This window comes from Hyperoodon ampullatus, assembly GCF_949752795.1.
Source record: "Hyperoodon ampullatus genome assembly, chromosome: 9".
Classification (NCBI taxonomy): domain Eukaryota; kingdom Metazoa; phylum Chordata; class Mammalia; order Artiodactyla; family Ziphiidae; genus Hyperoodon; species Hyperoodon ampullatus.
The window spans coordinates 108295555-108318032 of NC_136922.1; the positions used below are offsets into that span (position 1 = coordinate 108295555).

Genomic DNA, 22478 nt, shown 5'->3' on the forward strand with positions numbered 1-22478 from the left:
GGGCGGCTGGGCTGGGACACTAGGAATGGGGCTCCGGCGGCGCGGCCGTTTTGCAGCAACACACACGGCCAACCCCCCACCCTCACTGACCGGCAGCGCCGGCCACAGCTGCCGGGACCCCCTCGAACCCAGGAGGGACCCAGGCCGCCTGCCCCCCGCCCATCACACGCTGGCTGGCTCGGCCCTTTTCTAACTCCTCACCACCTAAGAGGCCGAGGGTTTTTAAGAAGATGCAACATGTCTGCTGAGCACTTGGCGCTGTAGCGGCCGCTGGCCCAGCGCCAGGACGCGGATTGGGCCCAGGCCTGCGTACCTGTGTGGGAGAGCGCCCGCAGGGTGGCTGTCAGGTGTTGCAGGACCCTTGGCGACACTTCGTAGCGGTGCACGTCTACGGCTGGAAGCTCCTGACACCGTCCAAACGCTCCGTCTGCAACAAAGGGAGGCAGGTCAGGTAAGAGAGGAGACAGACAGACGGCCAGGAAGCCCTGGCCATGCACCGCGGCGAGGCTCCGAGGAGCTGCCAGGATCAGAAGCACCTGCAAAGTGACCGTGTTTTAGGTGAAAAGCAGGGCACCGTGGACACCACAGATGCAAAGGCTGAGTCCAGCGTCGTCTGGGTTTTTAGCCTACTTTCCAGCCCTCCCTGCCCAGCCCCCGCCTTTTTGTCATTTGCCACCGGAGAGTTTCACACTTTCGATGTGAAGCTTTGCTCCTGCCTGTCCAGTGACCAAAAGGTCAACAGTATTCAGGGTCGGTCTTCCAGATAAGAAACAGGACGCCTAGGAACATAAGTGCCAGGTTGCAGGAGGCGCTGGTGGCGGGGCTGTGGAGCCCCGGCAGGGCTGGCTTCCGGGGGCCTCCTCACAACGCGGTGAAGAAGGGGGCCTCCAGGAAGAGTGAGGTATCAATGGGGACCCATTACCCTGCTCTGTCCTATTTGTCTGCAATGACAGACTCTGCTCATCAACATCTTTTCAAACCACACCTTCTAATTAATTTAGACCCTAATTAGTCTTTATTCAGCGAATTGTTCACTTTGAGACAAGCTTCCTATGGGGGTTCAAACATTCAAATCACCGCCTTGGGTACAAAAGGCTAATTCAGGACCCAGGGCCTCACCCAGGGTGGCATCTACAGCGTCAGGCTCGGTGCAGGGGGAAAGCGCTTCCATTGTTCACTGCCTTTCAAATGCAACCGGTTTAATTAGCAGAAGCACATTTGCCCAGCACCAGGCTGATCAGTAATTGCTGCTCGGATATTCCACATGTGCTTAAGGCGGACGCCCCGCGTGAGCAGCAGAGAATCATCGTAAGTGTCCTCTCGCAAGCACCTCCCGGATTTCTGTGGGCCTCTGCAAAGCCCAGGGAATCCGGGAGGCGACCTGCCGGGCTGCTGGGCTGCTGGGAGCAGGCAGACGACGGCCATGTGAGGAGTTCAACCATCAGCCTCTGCCCCCACCCGGTGAGCGCCGCTGAAATGAACCCAACTGCCACCAGTGATCCGGGGACAGTTGTCTTGGAGGGTCTCCTCCCCACTGCCACCCCTCGGCAAGGCGCACGGTCTGCTCGGCTGGAACACAGACGATAAGTGTCCCTGTTCTCTGATTCTGTTTCATGCAAAGAACTCCATGCCAGTGGGTGGTGTGCTTGGGGTGTGGGGCAAGGAGAGAAAAGTGCGAACGCTCCAGAATACGCCCGCAACTTTCATGTCCCTCTTCAAAGGGAAATATCTTGGGACCAGGGAATGGAAGGAGCATTAAAACGGTCCAACCCAACGTTTTAAAGATGAGAAAACCGAGGCTGGAGTGTAGGGACCTCGGCCTCGGGGAGGGGTCAGTAGTTGAGCTGAGTGCAGGCAGAGAGATCAGGTCCGTACCAGCGACCAGCTCAACGCCTGCGGGTAGCCCCGCTTCCGGGGACGTGTCTGAGAACCACTTCCCGCAGGAAACACCCCACCACTCAGGCTGTCACAGAGGAAAATGGGCAAGGACATTTCCTCTGTGTTTTGGAGCATTCCAAGTAAATTATTTCCCTTCTGAAGTGTAATGGCATCATTCTTTAAATTTGGTTTGTGGTGTACAATGTTGTAAATATATTCTAAGAAAAATATCAGATTTTCTTGAAACCTTTCTTTTAAACATATATTTAGACTATAGATAACATAATACATAATATTGTTTGTGCTTTTAGAATTAGTTTTAGCTAATAATTTAATTGTTTGGATCGTTTGAAGCTACCCTGGATGCTCTTTGCCCCTAGACTCTAGCCATGCTGATGAGGTAGAGACACTGTCCCCAGTAGCTTTTTTTAATTAATAAACTTTATTTTTCAGAGCAGTGTTGGGTTCACAGCAAAATTCAGAGGAAGGTACACAGCTTCCCTGTAAACCTCCTGCCCCGCTGCAGGCACAGCCTCCCCATTATCAACACTGCCATCAAATGGCACATTTGTTACAGTTGACGAACCTACATTGACACGCCATCATCATACGGATACGGAACCCACAGTTCACGTTAGGGTTCACTCTTGGTGCTGTACTTCTATGGGCTTGAACAAACGTATAATGACGTGTGTATCCATTATCACAGTGTACAGAGTATTCTCACTGCCCTAGAATTCCTCTGTGCCCCACCTGTTCATCCCTCCCTCCTCCCTGACGCCAGCAACCAGTGATGTTTTTCACTGTCTCCATAAATTTGCCTTGTCCAGAATGTCATATGGTTGGAATCATACAGAATACAGCCTGCTCAGACTGGCTTCTTTCACTCAGTCATATTCATTTCAGGTTCCTCCATGTCTTTTTGAGGCTCGACAGCCATTTCTTATTAACACTGAATACTATTCCATTGCCTGGATGCACCACTGTTTATTTACCCATTCACCTACCAAAGGACATCTTGATTGCTTCCAGGTTTGGGCGGCTATGAATAAAGCTGCTATAAACATCCATATGCAGGTTTTTGTGTGGACATGTTTTCAGCTCCTCTGGGTAAATGCCAAGGAGCACAACTGCTGGATCCTATGGTAAGAGTCTGTCTAGTTTTGTAATTAACCACCAAGCTTTCATCCCCAGTGGCCGCCCCACTTTGCATCCCCACCAGAAGTGAGGGTCCCTGTTGCTCCACACCCTGGCCAGCATTTGGTGTTGTCAGCGTCTGGATTTTGGCTGTTCTAGTAGGTGTACTGTGCTCATTACTGTTTTACCCAATGCATTTTTCAACAACATCGTTCATCTTTACCACCATATTTAAAGGACACCAAGGTATAAGTGTATGCGCGTGTGTGTGCTATGTACTGTCTACATGTATGTGTGTGTTTTCATGCCTGCAAATGTGTGTAGGCATATGTAGATGTGTGCTGTGTATATGTATGTGAATATATGTGTACATGTACTGTGTATGTATATGTGTCTACCTCCATGTGTGTATGGGTGTATACGTGTCTACTGTGTACGTACATGTGTATGCATATGTGTGTGCATCGGTGTCCACATGTACGTACGCGTGTATAGGTATACACAGCCTCTAACACTTGTTTAACTGCCAAACTCACCACAAGAACAAGGAAGATGCTCTTCCAAACTCTAAACTCACCCCAGAAACAGATGTTTCTAGTACCTCTGTCCCAGAAACCTGGTTCCCTCACTTGCTCCTCAACAAACAACTTCACTACTTTTTTCTCTGCTTCCACTGGAGGACGGTGTACACTCTCGTCGGCACACCTCTGAGCATGTCTGGTCCCGTGTCCACGGCGAGTCTGTGAGGCCCCTTCCCTCTCCAGTGAGGGGACTCGTCCCCATGCACTGCTCTGTGCTGCCCCCTGAGCCCCGGACACGGCCCTGCTCCAACGTCCCGCTGGACCAACAGGCAGAAGAGCCGTGGGACGTGCACTCAGGGCAAAGATGGACACAACGGCTCTGCTCTCAGGGGCTTCCAGCTCACAGGGCAGACGGCCACACAGCACTAAGTACACGCAAATTATTCACCTCTAACTGTGATGTGGGCTACAGTGGACAGGCTACGAGGACAGCATGAAGGAGGGGCACCAGCCCCGTGCCACACGCAGAGGCCCCAGAGAAGCGGCATCTAAGGAACGGGCTGGCCGCGCGGGGCTGGCGAGGACCTGCAGGCTGGGGAGCTGGACCTGCAGAGGGAGGGAAGCGCCTGGTCACTGGGGCTCTGGGACCAAGAGGGACAGACCTCCAAGGCTGGAGCAAGCCGGGCAGGTAAGGCAGACATGAGGGCGTGGGGAGGGCTTGGCCTTCCTCTGGGAGCTGCAGGAGGCTGCCAGGGCCTTGCAGGCAGGGGCCGCTTTCTGCCAGGAGCCACGGGGCTGAAGGGGGCTGCCCATGCAGAGAGGTTGGCTCAGGGCGGTGGAGATGGAAGAACTAGACAGACCTGGAGCCTTTTCGGAGGTGAGCCCGCAGGACACCAATGCTGCCCAGCTACAGGATGGTCCCACCCCCGTGTTTTCGTCCCAGAGAGGCTCTGGGCTCAAGGGAGTATTCTGAGAGGCGGCTCATAGAACGTGTGCTTCTCCAAAGCTGTAACAAAGCCCTCTTGAGGCTGGCTGGCAGAGGTGGGGAAACAGCGGCAGCCTCCTGACGGCCACTGGCCCCAAGCACTGCCCACGGGCCTCCAGGGGAGCGAGACTGCGTCCTTCCAGGGGGAAGTCACCCCCCAGACCTCTGTGGGAGGTGACCACAGATGCAGGCATGGACTTGAACTTCCCAAACTTGGGGAACTCAGCGGAATTCTGAAGCTGTCCCCACATCCCCCACTTATTCTGCAGAGCAGAAGACTGATCCCCACTGCCTCTGGGGACCAGAGATTGGATGGGTCTAAAGATGGGAATGGGGGAATGTCTGAGGCCCTGAGAAAGCAGATGGCCGTCTCCCAGCCAACCAAGCACCACAGACCAGAAGTCCTGGGAGCAAAAGCTCTGTTTAGAGACACTCTGATTATCAGTCACCTAGAACTGGGAGGCTGATTTCTTCCACTGGAAAGGGAAAATATTAACAATTTTTTGGTTGGATTTTTGGAAGGATGTGAAAAAACTGCTTGTTTATCTTGTCTGTTCATCTGTTTTAACCAGCTCTCCTCAGAGCACTGTTTCTACAGGCAAAAGTCATTTTCACTCATAACCATCACTGTCCCCTCAACACCTATGCAGGCCCATCCCAAGGCCCTCCTCCTGGACCAGCTTTCCAGATCACCTGCCCCTGAGAATGTGGGACTGCGTGTGTCGCCAGCCTCACCACCACATGCGTGTGCACACACATGCACTCACATCTCCATGTCGACAGGAACCCCCTCAACCCCCAACCCCTGGGCACCAACATACTCCTCTGGTCCAGGAGCGCCCGGGCTCCTAGAAGGCAGGCGTCACAGCTCCCGCCTCTTCAACCTCCCAAGCATCTGACACTGCGCACTGCAGCCACTGTGGATTAAATAAATATCTGTATCTGATTAACTGGTGTTTTTGCGTTTGCCTGGAATAAAACAGAGATGCCCAGAGAAACGTATAACACCACTAGCTAGAGCCCTCATGCAGATTTAGAAGTCTTCAACTCCCAGCAGATGACCTGGCTGGATTAAGGACCCAAATCACTGAGGCAAAACAGGGGGTCACGGTGGGGACGGCAAACGAGGCGCACGTGTCCCCCACATTTTCTCGGCCAACACTGCGCCTCCTCCCCTCTCACACTCAGGCTCAGGTGCTGGCCCGCCCCCCGAGCACATCCATTTCCCAGCCTCACACATGGAGAAGGTGGACCTCCGCCTGGGGGAGGGACACGTGGAGATGCTGAGCCTTCACCCTCAAGATGCCGTGGCTTTCAGGGACTGCTGTGTGCTGGGTGTCTCAGAGGACGACCCAGAACCATCAGGTCAGGCCAGCGGGCAGCCATGGGCTGGAACAAGTCGGTTTAGGCTCCCCCTGAGACAGATGTTTTTGCTACGTGTCCCTTCAGTGATGTGCCTCCGGCTGCGTTAAAGGACCTTCTAAGAAAAAAGCCTATGGAACCTAATTGTGCACCTGCTGAGAACAGTCACCCCCGGTTTCACTGCCATCTTTATCCTGAGACCATGGGAGGACCCCCCCAGACCCCAGCGCTGGGATGGACTGCCTTCCACCTTCCAGGACCCTCTGCCTGGGCCCACCAGGCAGCTCCTGTCAGGTTACCAACCTTTCTCAGTTGTGCAGGCTTTGGTACTGGTTCATTTCAGTGAAGTAAATATTTTCTTTGCTCCCATAATGTTCCATCCTCTTTCCTCCTTTTCTAAGGTCTTTGCCTGTTTTTGTTTGTTATATGTCTTTTTTTACATTTCTTCATTATCTCTTTGGGAAGAGATCATAGGACAGGGGATTAATAAAGACGATGTGATCACCTAACCTCGACTCTCAAAGTGGGCTAATCAGCTGAGGGCACATATACAAATTATTGCAACGTACACAGCTGCTCAGTAATTGTGTGAATAGTTTATGGGCGTACATAACACACATGTGTAAACGTATTACCTTGGTTCCCTGGAAACCTCAAAATCAGTGTTCTTGATTTTGGAGCAAGAAGAGATAGGCAGCAAAGGTGCCACAATGATAAGGTCTCCGGAAATGAGGGTGCACCAGCGGTGGCTGTCAAATAATTACGGGGCCGGTGAGAGGCACAGTATGAGTCATCCGCGTCAGAATTCCTTCCTCACAGGGAAGGCCACGAGCCTGTGTGGGCAGCACCCTTGCTCCTTTCCATAACCACAGGTGATCACCTGCTGTGGCATCATGCAGGTCCTCAAAGCACTGTAGACAGAAGGCACCAAACTCATGTTCATGCCCCTCGTGAGGGGCCCAGCCGTGGGATGAGAGTGACAACAGAAATCTGTCTACAGCAGCCCAGGGCAAGGCAGGCAGGCACAGCAGGCGAGGCCACGGGGCCTCCCAGGCCTTTGGAATTTAACCCTGGCTCAGAAATAGCAGGGCTCCGGCGGCACCTTCAGGGGACCCGGCCACGTGGAGCTGCCCGTCACACTTGGTAAGACGGCCTGCTTGTCCCCTCTCCCAGCGGGAAGGTGGCCGGAAGGACAAAGCAGCAACAGTGACCCCTCACGGCTCCGCCCCGCACGCAGCGCCGGGTGCTCGGCAGCCTCGGCCACAGCTCTGCCGCTCAGGCCGTGGACGCCCCCGCCGGACCCGCGCCAGCCACTGGGACTAGGGAGGTGGGGCAGCAACACACACAGTTCCGCACACACGCCTGTGCACACACACAAGCTGACACGCTCACGACTGAATGTACACGAGCACGTGCGTGCACAACGCACACAGGTGCACTCACACCGCCACACGTGTGCACACAGTCACACAAGCTTAGCGCACTCTCGCTGTGCACACGCAGAAGGGCAGCTGGGAGCCTTCCCACGCTGACCCTGTGCCGTGTCCCCCTCTGGGCATCGGGCGCACCGACCCGGCCTCGTCCCTGCGGAGCCCTCCCCAGGGTGGGGCGCACGCGCACGAGCCTCACCTTCCCCGCGCTCGCGGCTCCACCTGGGCCAGCCTGGGGCCTCGGACCCCGGGCTACACGGACGCGGGTGCACCTCACTGTGCAAGGCCCTGCGGGAGACCCCGTGGGTGCTCAGAGCACAGGCTCAGCCTGACGGGTCGAGGGCACTTGTCCCCTCCCCTCTGGATTGGAGGCGCCCCTCACGCCCGGCAGGACAGCTGTCACCACAGAGGAAGTGCCAAGCACAGGCCACACCAAGGGGCCCCACTGCAGAGGCGTCCCTGCCCCCTCAGCACCAAGCCCGCGGCCCGTTAATCAGGCCTCAGGCACGCACACACCCCTCGCCCCTGGAGAAGCAAAGCCAGGGTCTGCAGTCCCCTGTCTGCAGAGCCCGCGACCAGGCAGAGTCGTCTCCCAATCTATAGACAGCCACCTGCACCGGGCTCGCAGGCCAGCCCGGGGAGCCCCAGGCTCCAGTGTCCTGATGTTCCAGGCTGGAGCACCCTCTCATTCTTTCCTGATTCCCCTTCTGGGACCCCTCAGAACCGCAGGCTTTTCCCCACCCACCCCTCCAGGTGGAAGCTGCCCTGCAAGGAAGCCTGGGCCTCCCCACCGCGCTGCCCAGGGCTCCCTTGATCCCACGGGACCTCTTACACTATCGCCCGCATAGGAAGGAACCCACTGCTGCCTCAGAGCCCCAGGGGTGCAGCAGCAAGAAAAAAGCCCTCCCCAGATATTTCTGGAGAAGAGAAAAGTAACAGCAGCCCGGAACCACTACCCCGTTGAAAAAAATTCTCCAAAGAGAAAAATCTTTTCTTTGAATTGATAAAATATCCTCCACATACATTTCTGCAACGAAGCTATAAAACTGTTTCTATTCTCGGGGAACGCAATTCCAGGCACCTGTGATGGGGCAGCGTGTGCACGGCATGGCCGGGGACCGACAAGAGGCCTGAGCTGTCCTGAGTTGCCCACTGGCCTCAGGCCCCCGGGCTCAGGAGGTAGTGATACCCCACCACCCCTTCTGTAAATGTCAGTGGTCCACTTCCCCACCCCGCAAAGTGGAATGAGGTCCCCGCAAAGTGGAATGAAGGTAAACTTGGTACTGAAACCCAGGCCAAGGGGCCGGGCTGGGGGTCAGGGCACAGCCAAGCAGAGGTCAGGCCCGCCCACGCGGGGAGAGTGTGAAGACGGCAAAGAACAGAGCCTGCTCCCGTCCAAGTGCTTTCCTGAGCATTTTACTTGTAATAACTCAAGTCCCAGCCATACTCCCAGGGACATGCTGCACGTGGGCCCCATCAGCCCACTTCACACAGAGGGTCGGGAGTCACCCAGAGTTACAGTCACAGCTCCCACCGTAATGCCTGCGGGTCCAGCCAGGATCCGCCAAATGGCCTCCCTGCGTGTCTGGCATCAGCAGAGCACAAGCCTCCTTTCAGAACATGATTCCAGTTTTTGACATAGAGAACGCGGTCGTCATAGTTACGCTGCAGTGATGGAGTGTCTTGTTCTCTAAAATCCCTGTGGTCCCGTGTATGTCAACCCTCAAAATAAGAGTGAACGTTTACGGACGGTTACGGCGTGCCAGGCCCCATTCTGACACACTCGACCCGGTTAATCCTATGACAGTCCTCCGTGGTCTAAGCTATCACGGTCCCCTTTCTCTGTCGGGAAAACTAGGGCCCAGAGAGGCTGAGTGACTTGCCGCAGGTCACACAGGAAGTGGCAGGCTGGCCCAGCGCCCGTGCTCTTTACCACCATCACACCAGCTCTCCCACGAGGCTGTGACGAGGAGCCCCCAGCCAGGGCGTGGGCAGCAGGGCCAGCTGCTCCAGGTTCGGGCAGCTCAACGACCCTCGCCATTGTGATTGCCGAGCCCACATCCAGGACGGAAGGAGAAAGGAGGCTGGTCAGCACGTGGCTCCTGTAGCCAGTGGGCACCAGCGACAGCTCTCTGTGGACTCCGCACCTCGGCCAAGTCACCCCCGGCCACAGGAAGCGTCCACGGCCTTCTGGAGGTCGTTCCCCACCCCTGCACGTGGCCATCTTGGAGGCGGCACCTCCCACCCACAGGGCTCAGGCGAGCGAGGGCAGCTCCACCGTGGTGACCACCGAGACGCGGGGTTACTGAGGCAGCTGGGGCTCCCCCGACTGCAACAGGGACCCACAGACCGGTGCTTCCCCCCAGACCTGCGGTCAGCCCTGCCACGCCGGCACTCCCAGCTCAGCTCAAGGCTGAGGGCTGGATGAGGCCGGGACGTCCTCACTGCTCAGCTGCTTCCATGTTTCCCAAGGAAACAAAATCAAAGGCAAAGCGTCCAGTAGTCGCCGTGACTCATGGACGTGCTCAGCGTCTGACAGACGGAGAACTCGAAGGAACCCGGATCTTAAGAAACTAACAACCTAGGTAAAATATCAAGACAAACACGATTTTTTTCAGAACAAACAATCTACACAACTAGTCCCTGTGCAGTGTTGCTGGGAACGTACAGAGGTGCAGCCGCTGTGCACAGTATGGAAGTCCCTCAAAACCTGAAATGTAGACTTGGGGCGTGGCTCAGCAGGCCCGCTCGGGAGGGCTCCCGGGACACACACAGGGAGGCGGAGGCCTGGGGAGAGCCCCCAGCCAGTCAGGAAACTCCTCTCCGGCTTCGCTCGGGCGCTGGCGCCCTGGCCCCTCCTCTCAGCGGGACCCTGGGATGAGAGACGCCTGTCAGCTGCTGACCCAACCACCCGCAGGTGTGAACTGTGCAACCTCGGGCTGAGGCAACCAGATCCCATCAGAACCAACTTCCAGGACCCACGGGGACCCCATTAAACAAAACCAAAGCTACCTTTTGGGGACCCCGGGGGGCATCGCACTTCTCCGGGGGGAACGGCCTCAGGAACGCACTGGGGAGGTGGGAGAGGGCAGAGCCAGCAGCCTGGTGGGCGCCGCGGGCCGGCGGGGGCCCTGCCGCCCATCCCCCCGGGGCTGCCCCCGCACAGCCGGGCCCCGACGCGGAAGGCCGTCCACGTGACCTGGAGGCCTTCCTCAGCGGTGGTTTAGGCTCCGGCCGCGCAGAGAGCCGAGGAGAGGGCGCACAGGCCCCCCAAACGCCGGGAGCCTCCTCCGCTGACCCTGCCGCCGGCTCCCCGTGGTGCTTCCCTTAGAACAGCCCGGCCATCACCGAGAGCCAAGGCGGGGCCGGGCCTGTGCAAGGCCGCCACCCACGCCCGGCTTCAGCTAAACCCCTTAGGGACTTCCAACCCCTGAAGACCCAAGTGTTTGGGGCGCCGGCACAGAAAGTTCTGGGCCTCAGAGCCGGCCGGTGGGAGCTGGCATCTGCGATCCTGAGCACAGCACTGACCGTCAAAGCCGAATCACACCTGAGCCTCCAAAGCTCAACCCTTCCTGCAAAGAAAACCCAACTCAGCATCATGAGGGATGGCTTCCAGTTGCTGGAATCGGACCGTCTAGGCGCGAGCAGCAACAGATCCCCAGTGGAGGCGCTAACCTTTCTGAGCCGCTTCCTCCGTCTTCCTGGCTTCTGCTCTCTTCCCACCGTGGCCAGACCCCGGCCTGGCCACCTGCCCGATGCTCACGCCTGGGCGCCGCGCCTCAGCCCACAGACCACACCCCGGGATTCTGGAATACACAGGGTTTTTTTTTTTAACCAGAGCTGAAGAGAGCAGTAGCGTGTATTGTATTCAGGCCCCTTCGTCCTACAGACCGGAAGGCTGAAGTCCTGAGGGGCTGGGCGACCTGCCCGGGTCGCCGCCGTCCTTGCCCCCCGCTCACCACCAGGACGCGTGCCGCCTGCAGCCACCCTCACCCTTGGCCCTGGTCTGATGCATCGGCGCCCACGGTGTTCCATCAGCAGGTGACAACAGAGTAAAATTTAAGGTCTGGGTGGAAAGGCAACACACCGCTCTGGGCGAAGTCCTAAGAAGATCCTGGTGGGACGGCTTCCACACTGCTGAGTACGACACTGAAGCTGCAGCTCATGCTCGCTTCAGGCCTGAAGGACTGCGTCTGCCTCACACCCGAGTTCTACTAAAGGGCGAGAGGACAACAGCAGGAAGCAGGCTCCAGTCCCAGCTTTGCCGCCAGCCTGCTGTGCAACCCCGGGCGTGCGACTTCCCTTCTCTGTGCCTCAGTTCCGAAAACACGACAGCTGAATCAGGTATTTTCCAAGATCCATTCTGGTTCGAACGCTCTGGGCTTGCGTGAAAGCCCGTGGGGGCACCGGGAGCCTCTGTACTGCAGCTGCTCTGAGAGCAGGAACTGCCCACCTTCACCCCTTCCGAGAGTGGCAGCCACAGCCCCTGCCAGCACCGGCTCCTCCCTGCACTGGGCCCGTCTGTCCACTTGTGTCCGAACAGAGAACTGAACAGAGGCGGCCGCCACAGCCAGAGACCCGCGTGGTGCTGCCCTCTAGCAGCCGGGGGGCCTCGGCCTGAGAGCACCAGGCGGGCGGAGGTTCATTCCGGTCCCCAAAGCACCAGGCTTTGCAGAGCTGCTCAGCCACGCTCAAGATCCGGTGTCCACCACCTGGACGCCACGGGGATTGCTATCCACACAGGCGGCCGGAGGGGACGAAATCCAGAGGACTCTAGGCGGAGAGGAGTGCCGCACCTGTGGCCCCTGAGACCGTGGAGAAGAAGCCGGCTCCCGACGGGGGCAAGCTCGGCCCCTCAGCCACTGCCCCACTTCCAGGACCCAGCACTGACAAGCCTCCAGGCGCCTCATTCTCAGGACTGAGGTCGCAACCATTGAGCCTTAAGTCCAATCTTTTTTTACGGTGGAGAATTTTTTCACACACACACACCCATGCCAAACGTCTTCGTGGCTCTGCCTCTGTGGCAGTTCAATAAATTGTTAAAATCCTCACTGTTGGGATACAAGATAGCTAATGTAAAAGATGGTCATTTTGGGGGCTTCCCTGGTGGCGCAGTGGTTGAGAGTCCGCCTGCCGATGCAGGGGACACGGGTTCGTGCCCCGGTCCGGGAGGATCCCACATGCCGCGGAGTGACTGGGCCGCTGAGCCATGGCCGCTGAGCCTGCGCGTCCGGAGCCTGTGCTCCGCAACGGGAGAGGCCACAACAGTGAGAGCCCCGTGTACCGCAAAAAAAAAAAAAAAAAAAAAAGATGGTCATTTTGAGCATAAGGACAATAAAGCCAGTTTGACTGCTGAATTGTTGATAAAACCCTCCCTGGACTCTGAGTCACTCGTCCCTCTTTGTTTCACCTCATATGTGAACATGTATATTTTTTAGAAAACCGCATCCAGCCTATTGTTTTTCCCCTTTTCTCCCACATGCTGGGGACTCCAGGCAAATGTAAGGCTCGGTGCAGCAGCCTGACTGCTGAGGGCAGCACGTCTGCTTCCCTCTGGCTCCTCGGCTAGGATTTCCCATTTCAACTCCAAATTCATCCGACTCACGCTGCAGCTCTTTGCTGCTTCCTTACTTTTGTTGCTGTTGTCGTCAGAGGAAAGCAGAACATGATGAAAACTCATGACGGTAAACCCCCAACGGAAAGGCGACCAGAATTCTAGCACAAACCCAGGGCTGGCCTGCAACACAGGCCCAAGGCATGCCTCTGAGTAAGTGAATAAGAGGCCTGTCTCAACGCGCACCAGCCTCGCAGAGAAGAAAATGCAGAGATAGAGATGGAGCCTCACGTCTTCTCTAGGAGTCAGATATGTGGACAAGTGAAAACATAATAAAAAAGCTAAAGTACAATTTCTAATAGCCAAATTGTCTTTGCATTTTCTATGGGGAAGTTAGATGGACTAACTAACTTCCCGGGGAGAGAAGGTTCACGTAGACCAACAAAAACACATCATGGTCACCCTCGAAGTCGCTGCTGGGAAGCAGGAAGCACTCTCGGAAGCCCAGCCTGGCGGAGCCCGGAGGACTGTGTGACTCTTGCCCTATGCTCAGCCTCTCTGGGCGTCAGGGGTTTGGGGTTTGAATTTTGTTGGTTTGTTTCTGAAAATAACAGAGAGGAATCAAATGCTCTGAACCTCTCTTCCAATTCTAAAATTCCACGTTCTTTTACAAACAACCAGGAAATAAAAGCCAAGATTCAAGGGCAGAGGAGAGTGGAGTGGACGTGGGGCTTGTGTGCAGGAAGACAGCTCCCAGACGCCGGCAGGGTCTCAACTACACTAAGGGGCATTTACTGGAAGAAAGACAATTAAAAGATGAAGACGCAAACACCAAACCACTGACTGCGCCCCGATTTGCAGGCCTCAGCTGAAAGCTCTTGGGTGGGGTGTCCCTGCCCCCAGGCGAGGGCCTGGCCTGGGCTGACACACCGGCCAGGCCAGGCTTCGGAGCTTCCCAGGTGTTTCCGTTCTTTTCTTGGAGGCAACAGGATTAACCAGCTGGCCAGCCCCACCTCCAGGTCCTGGGAGGCCAGGCCCCTCCTGGCAGAGAGAGCCGCCCAAGGCTGGCTCAAGGGCACTCAGCAGACTTCATTTCGGGAGCTCAGATCCCACGCAAACCTCCGCGGCCCTTCGGGTTTGCTGCCGCCGTCTGTCCTGGGCGCACAGACAAGCAGCAGGAAGCAAGGTGGTTGATCTGAGGCAGCTAATCTCCCATCAGCAGCCCTCTGCTCAGCCCGTTGCCAGGGAACCAGGCCGCCTCTCTTATCAGCCCGGAACGTTCCACTGACTATTCAGAGAAGAACAGAAAGGCCTGGCGCTGAGGGCTGTGAGCAGCACGGAACGAAAATGGCACATTATGTGGGATATGGGGACGGAATCTGTTAGCCCTCGTCTTATCTGGACGGTGACAGTTCCTCAGAAACAGCCATCCATCACTGGCCTCTGCACCCGCTCCTGCTCCACCTCCTGAAGAGGGTCTCACCCACCTTCAAGAGAGAGGGAGGGGGAGGGAGGGGGAGGGAGGGAGAGGGAGGGGGAAGGAGAGGGAGAAGGGAAGGGGCGGGAGGGGAGGGGAGGGCGGGAGGGGAAGGAGGGGAAAGGAGGGGGAGGGGGAGGGGAGGGGAGAGGGAGGAGGGGACTTGTCCACACCCAGGTTTATCATAAGGATCCCTCACCTCTCCCCTCCCTCTCTCTCTCCCCTTCCCCCTTTCTCCCCCCTCCTCCTCTTCCCCTCCCCACTTCCCTGCCCCCTCCACTCTCACAGACAGAGGCAGCTCCTCAGAATGGAAGGTCCCACACGCTGAGTCACCCACATGTATGCCCTCCAGCCCAGGGGCACCCAGCCGAGCCACTCACAGCCCCGAGTCTGGGGAGCCCAGAGGGCCTGCCCCTGGCTCCAGCCTCAGGAGGATGCCCCAGCCAAGGTCAAACCCACCGAGACCCTCTCCCTGCCTTGTTCCCAGCTCTGTCCTCAAGCTGGCGGAAGGAGGACCGAGTGGCCGGGGAGGCGCACTGGGGAGGGTGGCTCTGTGGCCACCAGCCTCCTCCTCAGGGGGGTCCAGGGGGTGCAGACCCCAGGCCAGAGCCTCGCCTCAAGGTCCCGCCCTCTGGCCCGCCAGGAGCCCAGCTCTCCTGGGATGGCGATGCACGTGTGGGCCTGCCTCCCCACCAGACCCAGCGAGGCCTCACGTGCTCAGGGAACGTGTTAGGGTGCATCCTGGAGACGACCTCACCCTCACCCTCCCGACATGAAAGTGCAGGGTCGGGGGTTCCACTGCCCTGGTCTCCCCTCCCTCAGCGTTCTGTGCGCTCACCGGGGGAGCAGTGGGGCCCTGCTGTACTGGAGGCCCCTGTTTCACCTCACCCCTCCCAACAGTCCCAGGATGCTCTCCACATCCCGGGGTCCAGTCCGTGCAGCTGGGAATCGGCTCACTGCTCCCCCAGGACTCAATCTCCTGGCCCCTCCGACCCCCGGCATCACCTACCCTCCCTGGTGTCCAGTGAGCCCTGCATTCTGGAACCATCATTTGCCCACCTGTCCCTTTGCAGTAGGGAAGGTGGGTCCCACTTACCAGAATGCTTGGCCCATGGAAATTACTTAATAATAATGTACCAAAATCTAAAGCAGGGACGTGAAGAGATATTTGTACCTGCACGTTCACAGCAGCCAGGAAGCAACTCAAGTGTCCACTGATGGATGAACAGATAAACAAAATGTGGTCCACCCATGATTCAGCCTGAAAAAGGAAAGAAATCCTGACAGCTGCTACAACAGAAGGACAAATACTGTATGATTCCACTTATATGAGCACCTACAGTGATCAAATTCATACAAACAGGAAGTAGATGGTGGGTCCCAGTGCCTGGGAGGGGGGCAGGGGGAGTTGTGTTTAATGGGGACGGAGTTTTAATTTGGGAAGATGAGAAACTTCTGGAGATGATGGTGGTGATAGCTGCACAACAATGTGAATGTACTGGATGCCACAGAATTATGAACCCAAAAGGTTAAAATAAATGGTAAATTTTATGTTATGTATATTTTACTACATTTCTAAAAGAGCAATAAGAAACTTGGCGAATGAGTGAGAAACCGAACGGGAGAGAGAAGCTCCCCACTTGGAGGACGGTGATGGCAGACAGGCCTGCAGACTCACCAGGCTGGAAATTCGAGACGGCGTGAAGTGATGGTCGGAGAGCTGCCCAGAGATAAGGACGAAGCAGCGCTACTCCCGAGGCCCGCAATCCAGAACCTCATGGGCCAAAGCCATCCATGTGTGGGTCAAAACGCATCATCAGAACGCAAGACCTCATTAGAGACAAGCATATCCAGTGGAAGAGCCCATGATTTAACTTGAAAGTGTCTTGGTTTTGATTTGAACAAGATCAGCTCCTGGGGGGATGAGTTTTTTTATTTATATTAAGTTTTTTTTTTTTGATGTGGACCATTTTTAAAGTCTTTATTGGATTTGTTACAATATTGTTTCTGTTTTATGTCTTGGTTTTTTGGCCGTGAGGCATGTGGGATCTTAGCTCCCCAACCAGGGATCGAACCCACACCCCCTGCACCTGAAGGTGAAGTCTTAACCACTGGACCACCAGGGAAGTCCTGGATGAGTTTTCTTAAATAGTGGATTTACAAAAACAACTTCATTTGGTTTCCTGTTGGCAAAGAGATCTCCGGTGAGCCTGATAGCCAGTCTGGTCCCTGCCAGACCCCAGACGGACCTCCTGATGAAGAGCCAGCTGGACCCAGGAGCCTCCTCCAGACAAGGTCAAGGACAGTCCCCGTCCTCACATGGCCTTCACAGGTTTCCATCAAAAGGACCAATTTCAGCAACTCTCTACGTCGTTTTCTCAAAGACTAAAAAATAATAATTCCTATAAACCAACATGGATCATCCTTAATTACTGTACTGCAGCCACGGCTATTTAAAAACCAAGCTCAGAGAAGAGCTGACAAACATTAATGAGCAGTGGTGCACACATGGTATAGGAAATGAAAGGATAATGAAAGTAATTTATTTGAAAATTAAAATATGATTAAGAATGGCAGCCCTGCAAGAGCCCAGATGCCTAAGGAAAGGAATGTGCAGCCAGCTCTCATTAGCTGAGGTCCTGATGAAACCGCTTTCCTTTCTCTGACAGTTTTAATATCAAGTAACTGCACTAACAGATAGGGTGTCCTCTCGGAGCCCAAGACCTGGGACACATGCAGAAGTAGGGCGCCGAGGGCACCACATCGAGTGGGGCCTCACCGAGACCACACTCGACAGAGGGTCCTCAGACGGGGGCGTGGACCCTAGTGTCCACCCACACCCAGGACACTGCAGGCACCGCTGACAGAATCCTCACAGAGTCTGGGCTCTAATTCTCAGACTCTGAGACCACAGTAGCCACAGAAGACAGACAGCAGGTTCTTAAGACTTTACAACATGGCACCGCCTGACTTCAGCTCAGGCACTGCCCAGGCAGCCCGGAGCCGTCCAGGGAAAGTCAGACCAGGTGACCTTACAGGTGGATCCTGAAGCAGGTACGGATGTGAAGGCACTGAGAGGTTGGACCCTAGTGTCCCCACTGGCTCCACAGCTGACCTCACGAGGGCCTCGGGCAGGAGGCTCCCAGGGCATTCCCTGCCCATGTTCAGTCACCCGGGGCTCTGGCACAGACTCGGGCCTTCCGGGGCATCTCGAGCCGGCACAACCAGTGCCGTGTTGACAGCAGCGACGCAGAACCACGCCTGGCCTGGGCTGTGCAGCCCGCCTGGCCTCTTGCACTGGCCCTGACCTCTGGACCATTCCCGCTGTGATCCTCACTTCCCTACCTGGTGCTCAGGCCCCTGCTCCCGTCTAGCCCACAGCTTCTTTCCTCGCTCCCTGAGTATGTGCCACCTGATCCAGACCTTTTCTGTTATGCAATTTAAAACCCAGTCCCAGACTGGAGAGGTGAGAAAGTTGCGGCACCTCCCACCCCCACCCCCATCCCCAAGCTCTTCCAAGGGCACTGCAGGGGCAGCGGTGTCCCTCTGCCCACCAAGGACACGGATGCACAGCCAGGCTATACCCAAGCGGCCGTCACCAAACATCAGGAGCCCCCCATGGAATCAGGCAACAGGGATGGATGGGCCAGAGGAAGGCTGGTGCAAAGAGCACACACATACCCGCGCACACGTGCGTGCACGCACACACACACACACAACACGGGAGAAAAACATTTTTTTCTTCACCTATAATGAAGGCGGTGCAAACGAGAGCAACACAGTGGTTTTGCCCAAAGGGTTGGCAAAGGTTTTGTGTGGTGATGGTTCCGGCCGCTGCTGTTTGCTGAGCTGTTTAGGCTCATCCATTTTAAAACCAAATAATTACTGTTGGGGAGCGTGTAAATGGGACACGCTCTTTCTAAAGGACAATTTTGCAATCTGATCAAAAGTTTTAAAATATTCAGACCTTTCTCTAAAGCGCTTGGAGCACTCAGAGCACGGACCTCGCCAGACGTCGGCATGTCCGTCGTAGCTCAGAGAGCCCACTGCTCGCTCACCAAGACAGCGAGGTGCACACATCAGGCTCCGCACTTAATTGGCCGCTGTTAAATGACCAGCATGACCTCAGCTTCTCCTCTGCTTGTCACCACATTACAGCTACAACAACAGGGTGAGACTGACGGATCTAATAAAGTGTCCTAAATTCTTAAAGTCTCAAAGAACGTCACTATTACATTTAAATCATCATATTAAGACTGATGAGATAATTATGGGCCTCAGTTTGTAGAGAATATTCAGTTATTTAAGAAAAATTCCTTTTGATTCTATAGAAAAATAATACCCATTTGCAAATGTGAGGTGTTGGTTTTGTTTTGGGCTTCAGGTTTGCATACCAATTTTCTACAGAAAGTGTATGATAAACATTTTGTGTTTAAGAATGTTTACAGAAATGAGTGGTATATATTTTCATAGCCCGGGTCTACACAGTTCTGTGTTCATGAAAAAGCAGTGGACTGTCCCTCCCTCCCTCCTATACCACAAACGTGGCGATGAGGAACATCTCTGTATTTATTCTCCAGGGTAGGGGTGCAGGTCGAGGTGTGTGCACTCGGCACCAGGGGCCTGTGCCCGCCCAGGGCCCGGGCGTGCGTCCTGGCGTGAGCTCCTGCAGCCAGAAGGATCCTTTCTTGAATGGGTGCACTGCACACGCACATGAGCACAATCACTACTGGAAGAAGCAGCAGGACACACGTAAACTGCCAGCACCCCGTGCACGCCTCTCCCCCCGCTTGACGATAATGAGGAATCGCCATGGCAACCCTGAACAAGCATGACACTGATTGTTTCCCTCACACAGCGACAGGGAGGCATCTCCAGCGACCGGCACCCATGCTGTTTGAAGGATGGGAGGCCACGCCATCACGGGCGGTTCTCCCGCCACGTTTGGTGGGTCTGGTTCAAGGACATTTTCCTGCTAAATCAATCATCATTCACAGCCGGGGGTCCTGCCCCTGGATTTTTCTCTTTGCCTCTGGTCACCAAAGATCCAAAAGCTGCTGCCACATAACTGATTTCTGCTTCCAGGATTTGCAAATAGAAATAAACCTTGAAAATAACTGAGGACATGCCAAGGAAAGCAAGAGTGAAGCCGTTCCTTTCCTGATTTCCGGTGGGTGTTCCTGCTGCAGCAGCTCAAACGCACCGTTGCTGCAAAGGTCTGTCTTCTTCTTCTTGGGACTTGAAAAGGAACACCGCAGGGGCCGGGGAGCTGCCTCTGCTCAGAAGAGTCCCTGCAAGTCTCCAGGAAAGGCAAGTTCACCCAGAAGGAGGGGATGAGCCTATGCCTAGGCCACAGGGAATCTGCAGATCTGGTTTCTCCACACCTGTGTTCTCACGGGAACTACAATTTTAGGACAAAAGCATGTGGGACAAAGGTGAAGAAAGAGGACGTGAACTGGGAGCTTGTGCATGGTGGGAACAGCTACCTTACGACCCAGTATCCAAGGACCAAGCCCTCCACAGCCAGCCGGCAGCCGGGGGCAGGAGCAGGACGCCCCCGCCTGGCGGGGCCGAGAGAGAAACCGGCCACCACAGGCATTCGGGAAGAGGGAGCCCCACTGCCCAGCCACGAGGACGCGTCTCTCCACCTGCACCCAGGAGGCCCACGCATGCTGTTCCGGGCAAATATCAGCCTGAATATATGCTTCCTCGTGCAAGGATAAAAAATAGTTATCAACAGCCACAAACAACATCAGACACCAAAAATAAGAAAGTGAGGGCTGAAAAAATAATTCTGTAACACAAAAAAGGTAAACCTGCATGGATGGTGCAAGAAAAATATTTTTAAAAATTACTATCAGAGGGACTTCCCTGGTGGCGCAGTGGTTAAGAATCCGTCTGCCAATGCAGGGGACACAGGTTCAAGCCCTGGCCCGCGAAGATCCCACATGCCGCAGAGCAACTAAGCCCATGCGCCACAACTACTGAGCCTGCGCTCTACAACCCACAAGCCACAAATTCTGAGCCCACGTGCCACAACTACTGAAGCCCGTATACCTAGAGCCTGTGCTCCCCAACAAGAGAAGCCATGGCAATGAGAAACCCGTGCACCGCAACGAAGAGTAGCCCCCGCTCGCTGCAACTAGAGAAAGCCCGCACACTGCAACGAAGACCCAACGCAGCCAAAAATAAAGTAAATAAATTTTAAAAAAAGGAGATAATAGCACAACAGGCCAGATGTAAAGGGAATTCAATGAAAGACAGAAAAAACGAAGTTCAATAAGAAAAAGTATGAGGAGAGAAGCAATAATGGAGAGTCTGGATCACAGACTCACAAGACAGAACTGTCCTCATGGAAAATCCAATCGGTCACATGGAAGCCAAACATGGAAAAATAAAAACTATGTTAACGTGCAAAACAAAGTGCTGGGAATTGTGGTGAAGAAGGTGACATACAAAGAAGACTGAGAATGAGAGCCGGCTTCAGGGTAAACGCCAAGAAGAGGAAAGGGAAGCGGAAGAGGAAGGGCATGAAGGAAGAGGCGGAAGAGGAAACCAGGTGAGCGGAAAGGAAACAACACCAAGGTCGTAAGTCAGGAAGCCTTTCAGGACCAAAGGGTCTCCTCTGAAGATCGAAGAGTTTACTAAATACCACGTTACATTAATAATGTTTTTAAAGTCCTTATATGTAACTTTTTTGAGTTACAAAGAATTAAATGAACTATTAAAATTACAGAGTCTTGGTAAAGCAGCCCACTGTAAGATGAAAGTTAAAAATATACAAGGAATTACCATTTAGAAAATGTAATGGAGAAAAATAATCTCATTCACAAAAGTAAATCAAAAATTTAAATACCTAGGAATAACGTTGACATGACCAGCTACATAGGAAGGAAACAGAGGCATGAAATGAGGTGTGTGTTACCAGGATAAGTTCTCAGTTTACCCCTGACAGCAAAATAGAGATAGATTAAATAGAATAAAATAAAACCTTTTAAAAAACTAGAAAAAATTTAGGTGACTAGTCATCGTATCTTAGAATGAGAAAGTCTTCCAAGCAAAAAAGAAAGCAACGGGGAGCGTCAATTTAATCTCATAAAGATTTACCTTTTTATTAAACCATGTAAAGAATATAATCGACACCCAGGATAAAATTCCTGAAACAACCTTCACGGCTAAAATTCACAAAATGAAAAACACACTTTCTCAGCACAAGAAGTGAAAACTAGAACGAGCCTGAAATACTAGGGATCCACCTTGGCACGCGTGTGAAGGGCGCCCAGGCCTGTGCTGAGTACCTGGAAGCTCAGCGCTCAGGGCAGTGCGTCCCGGGGCCACCCCGTCTATCCCGCTCGGGCCAGCTCGGAAGGCCCCCCAGCCCCCTGCCCGAGGCTGAGCCGCCGGTGGCCTGAGCGACCACCTGCCCTCACCGCCCCCCCGGGGCCCCCTGCAAGCGCCCTCTCAACGTCCTCCTGGGAAAGCCCACCTGCTATTTCTTCTGGTTTTTATACAGTTTGTGTTATTTTTAAGTGCAGGAGGTGACATTACGAAGCAAGCAAACCCAGAGGAAATGCAGTGAGGGAGAGCGGGGCTCCCCTGCCCTCCAGACGCCCCGCGTGCCCGGCAGCCTCAGCTCAGCCGAGCCCCGCGGCCCCGGCCCTGCACGGGCCGCCTCCGGGTGCCTTTCCCAACGGCCCTGCTGGAAATGAAGGCGGCCGCTCGACCCGGCCAGCACTCGACAAAGTGGAACCACAGAGAGCTCACCCAGTGGTGTCTGGAATCCAGAATTGTCACACACAAGAAACTTGTGCAGACAGGAACCAAGGCGGCTCTGTCTGGAAGGGAATATTAACACAGCTTTTACGAAACTGAAACGGAAGCCCTGTGGCCCCATCCTAAAGCCCGTGCACTGCAGAATCGCCTGATGCAAACGGAGTCCCAGACTGAAGATGGGGCCGCGGCCCGGCCTGCTCTGGACGACCCCTGACGTGAAACTCCCGCTACGATCTGCTGTCAGGTTTGCCGAAGGCTCGGAGGCACTCCTGTCCCGGCTGGGGACGAACGCTGTGACCTCCACAGCACCACCCAGATGTCCTTAGGTACATTTATCTTCAGCAAGTAAAGTCAGATGGAT

The 22478-nt window shown here is 55.0% G+C and overlaps 1 protein-coding gene across 1 annotated transcript in view; it reads right to left on the bottom strand.

Moving 5' to 3' along the window:
• Positions 1-22478, bottom strand: part of PTPRN2 (protein tyrosine phosphatase receptor type N2) — a gene marked incomplete at both ends in the record, with an annotated part of 706645 nt that overhangs the window by 521526 nt on the left and 162641 nt on the right. Inside the window, one exon of the mRNA XM_079711893.1 lies at positions 314-427. Coding sequence (XP_079568019.1) covers positions 314-427 — 114 coding nt within the window. The remainder of the gene's footprint in view (positions 1-313; positions 428-22478) is intronic.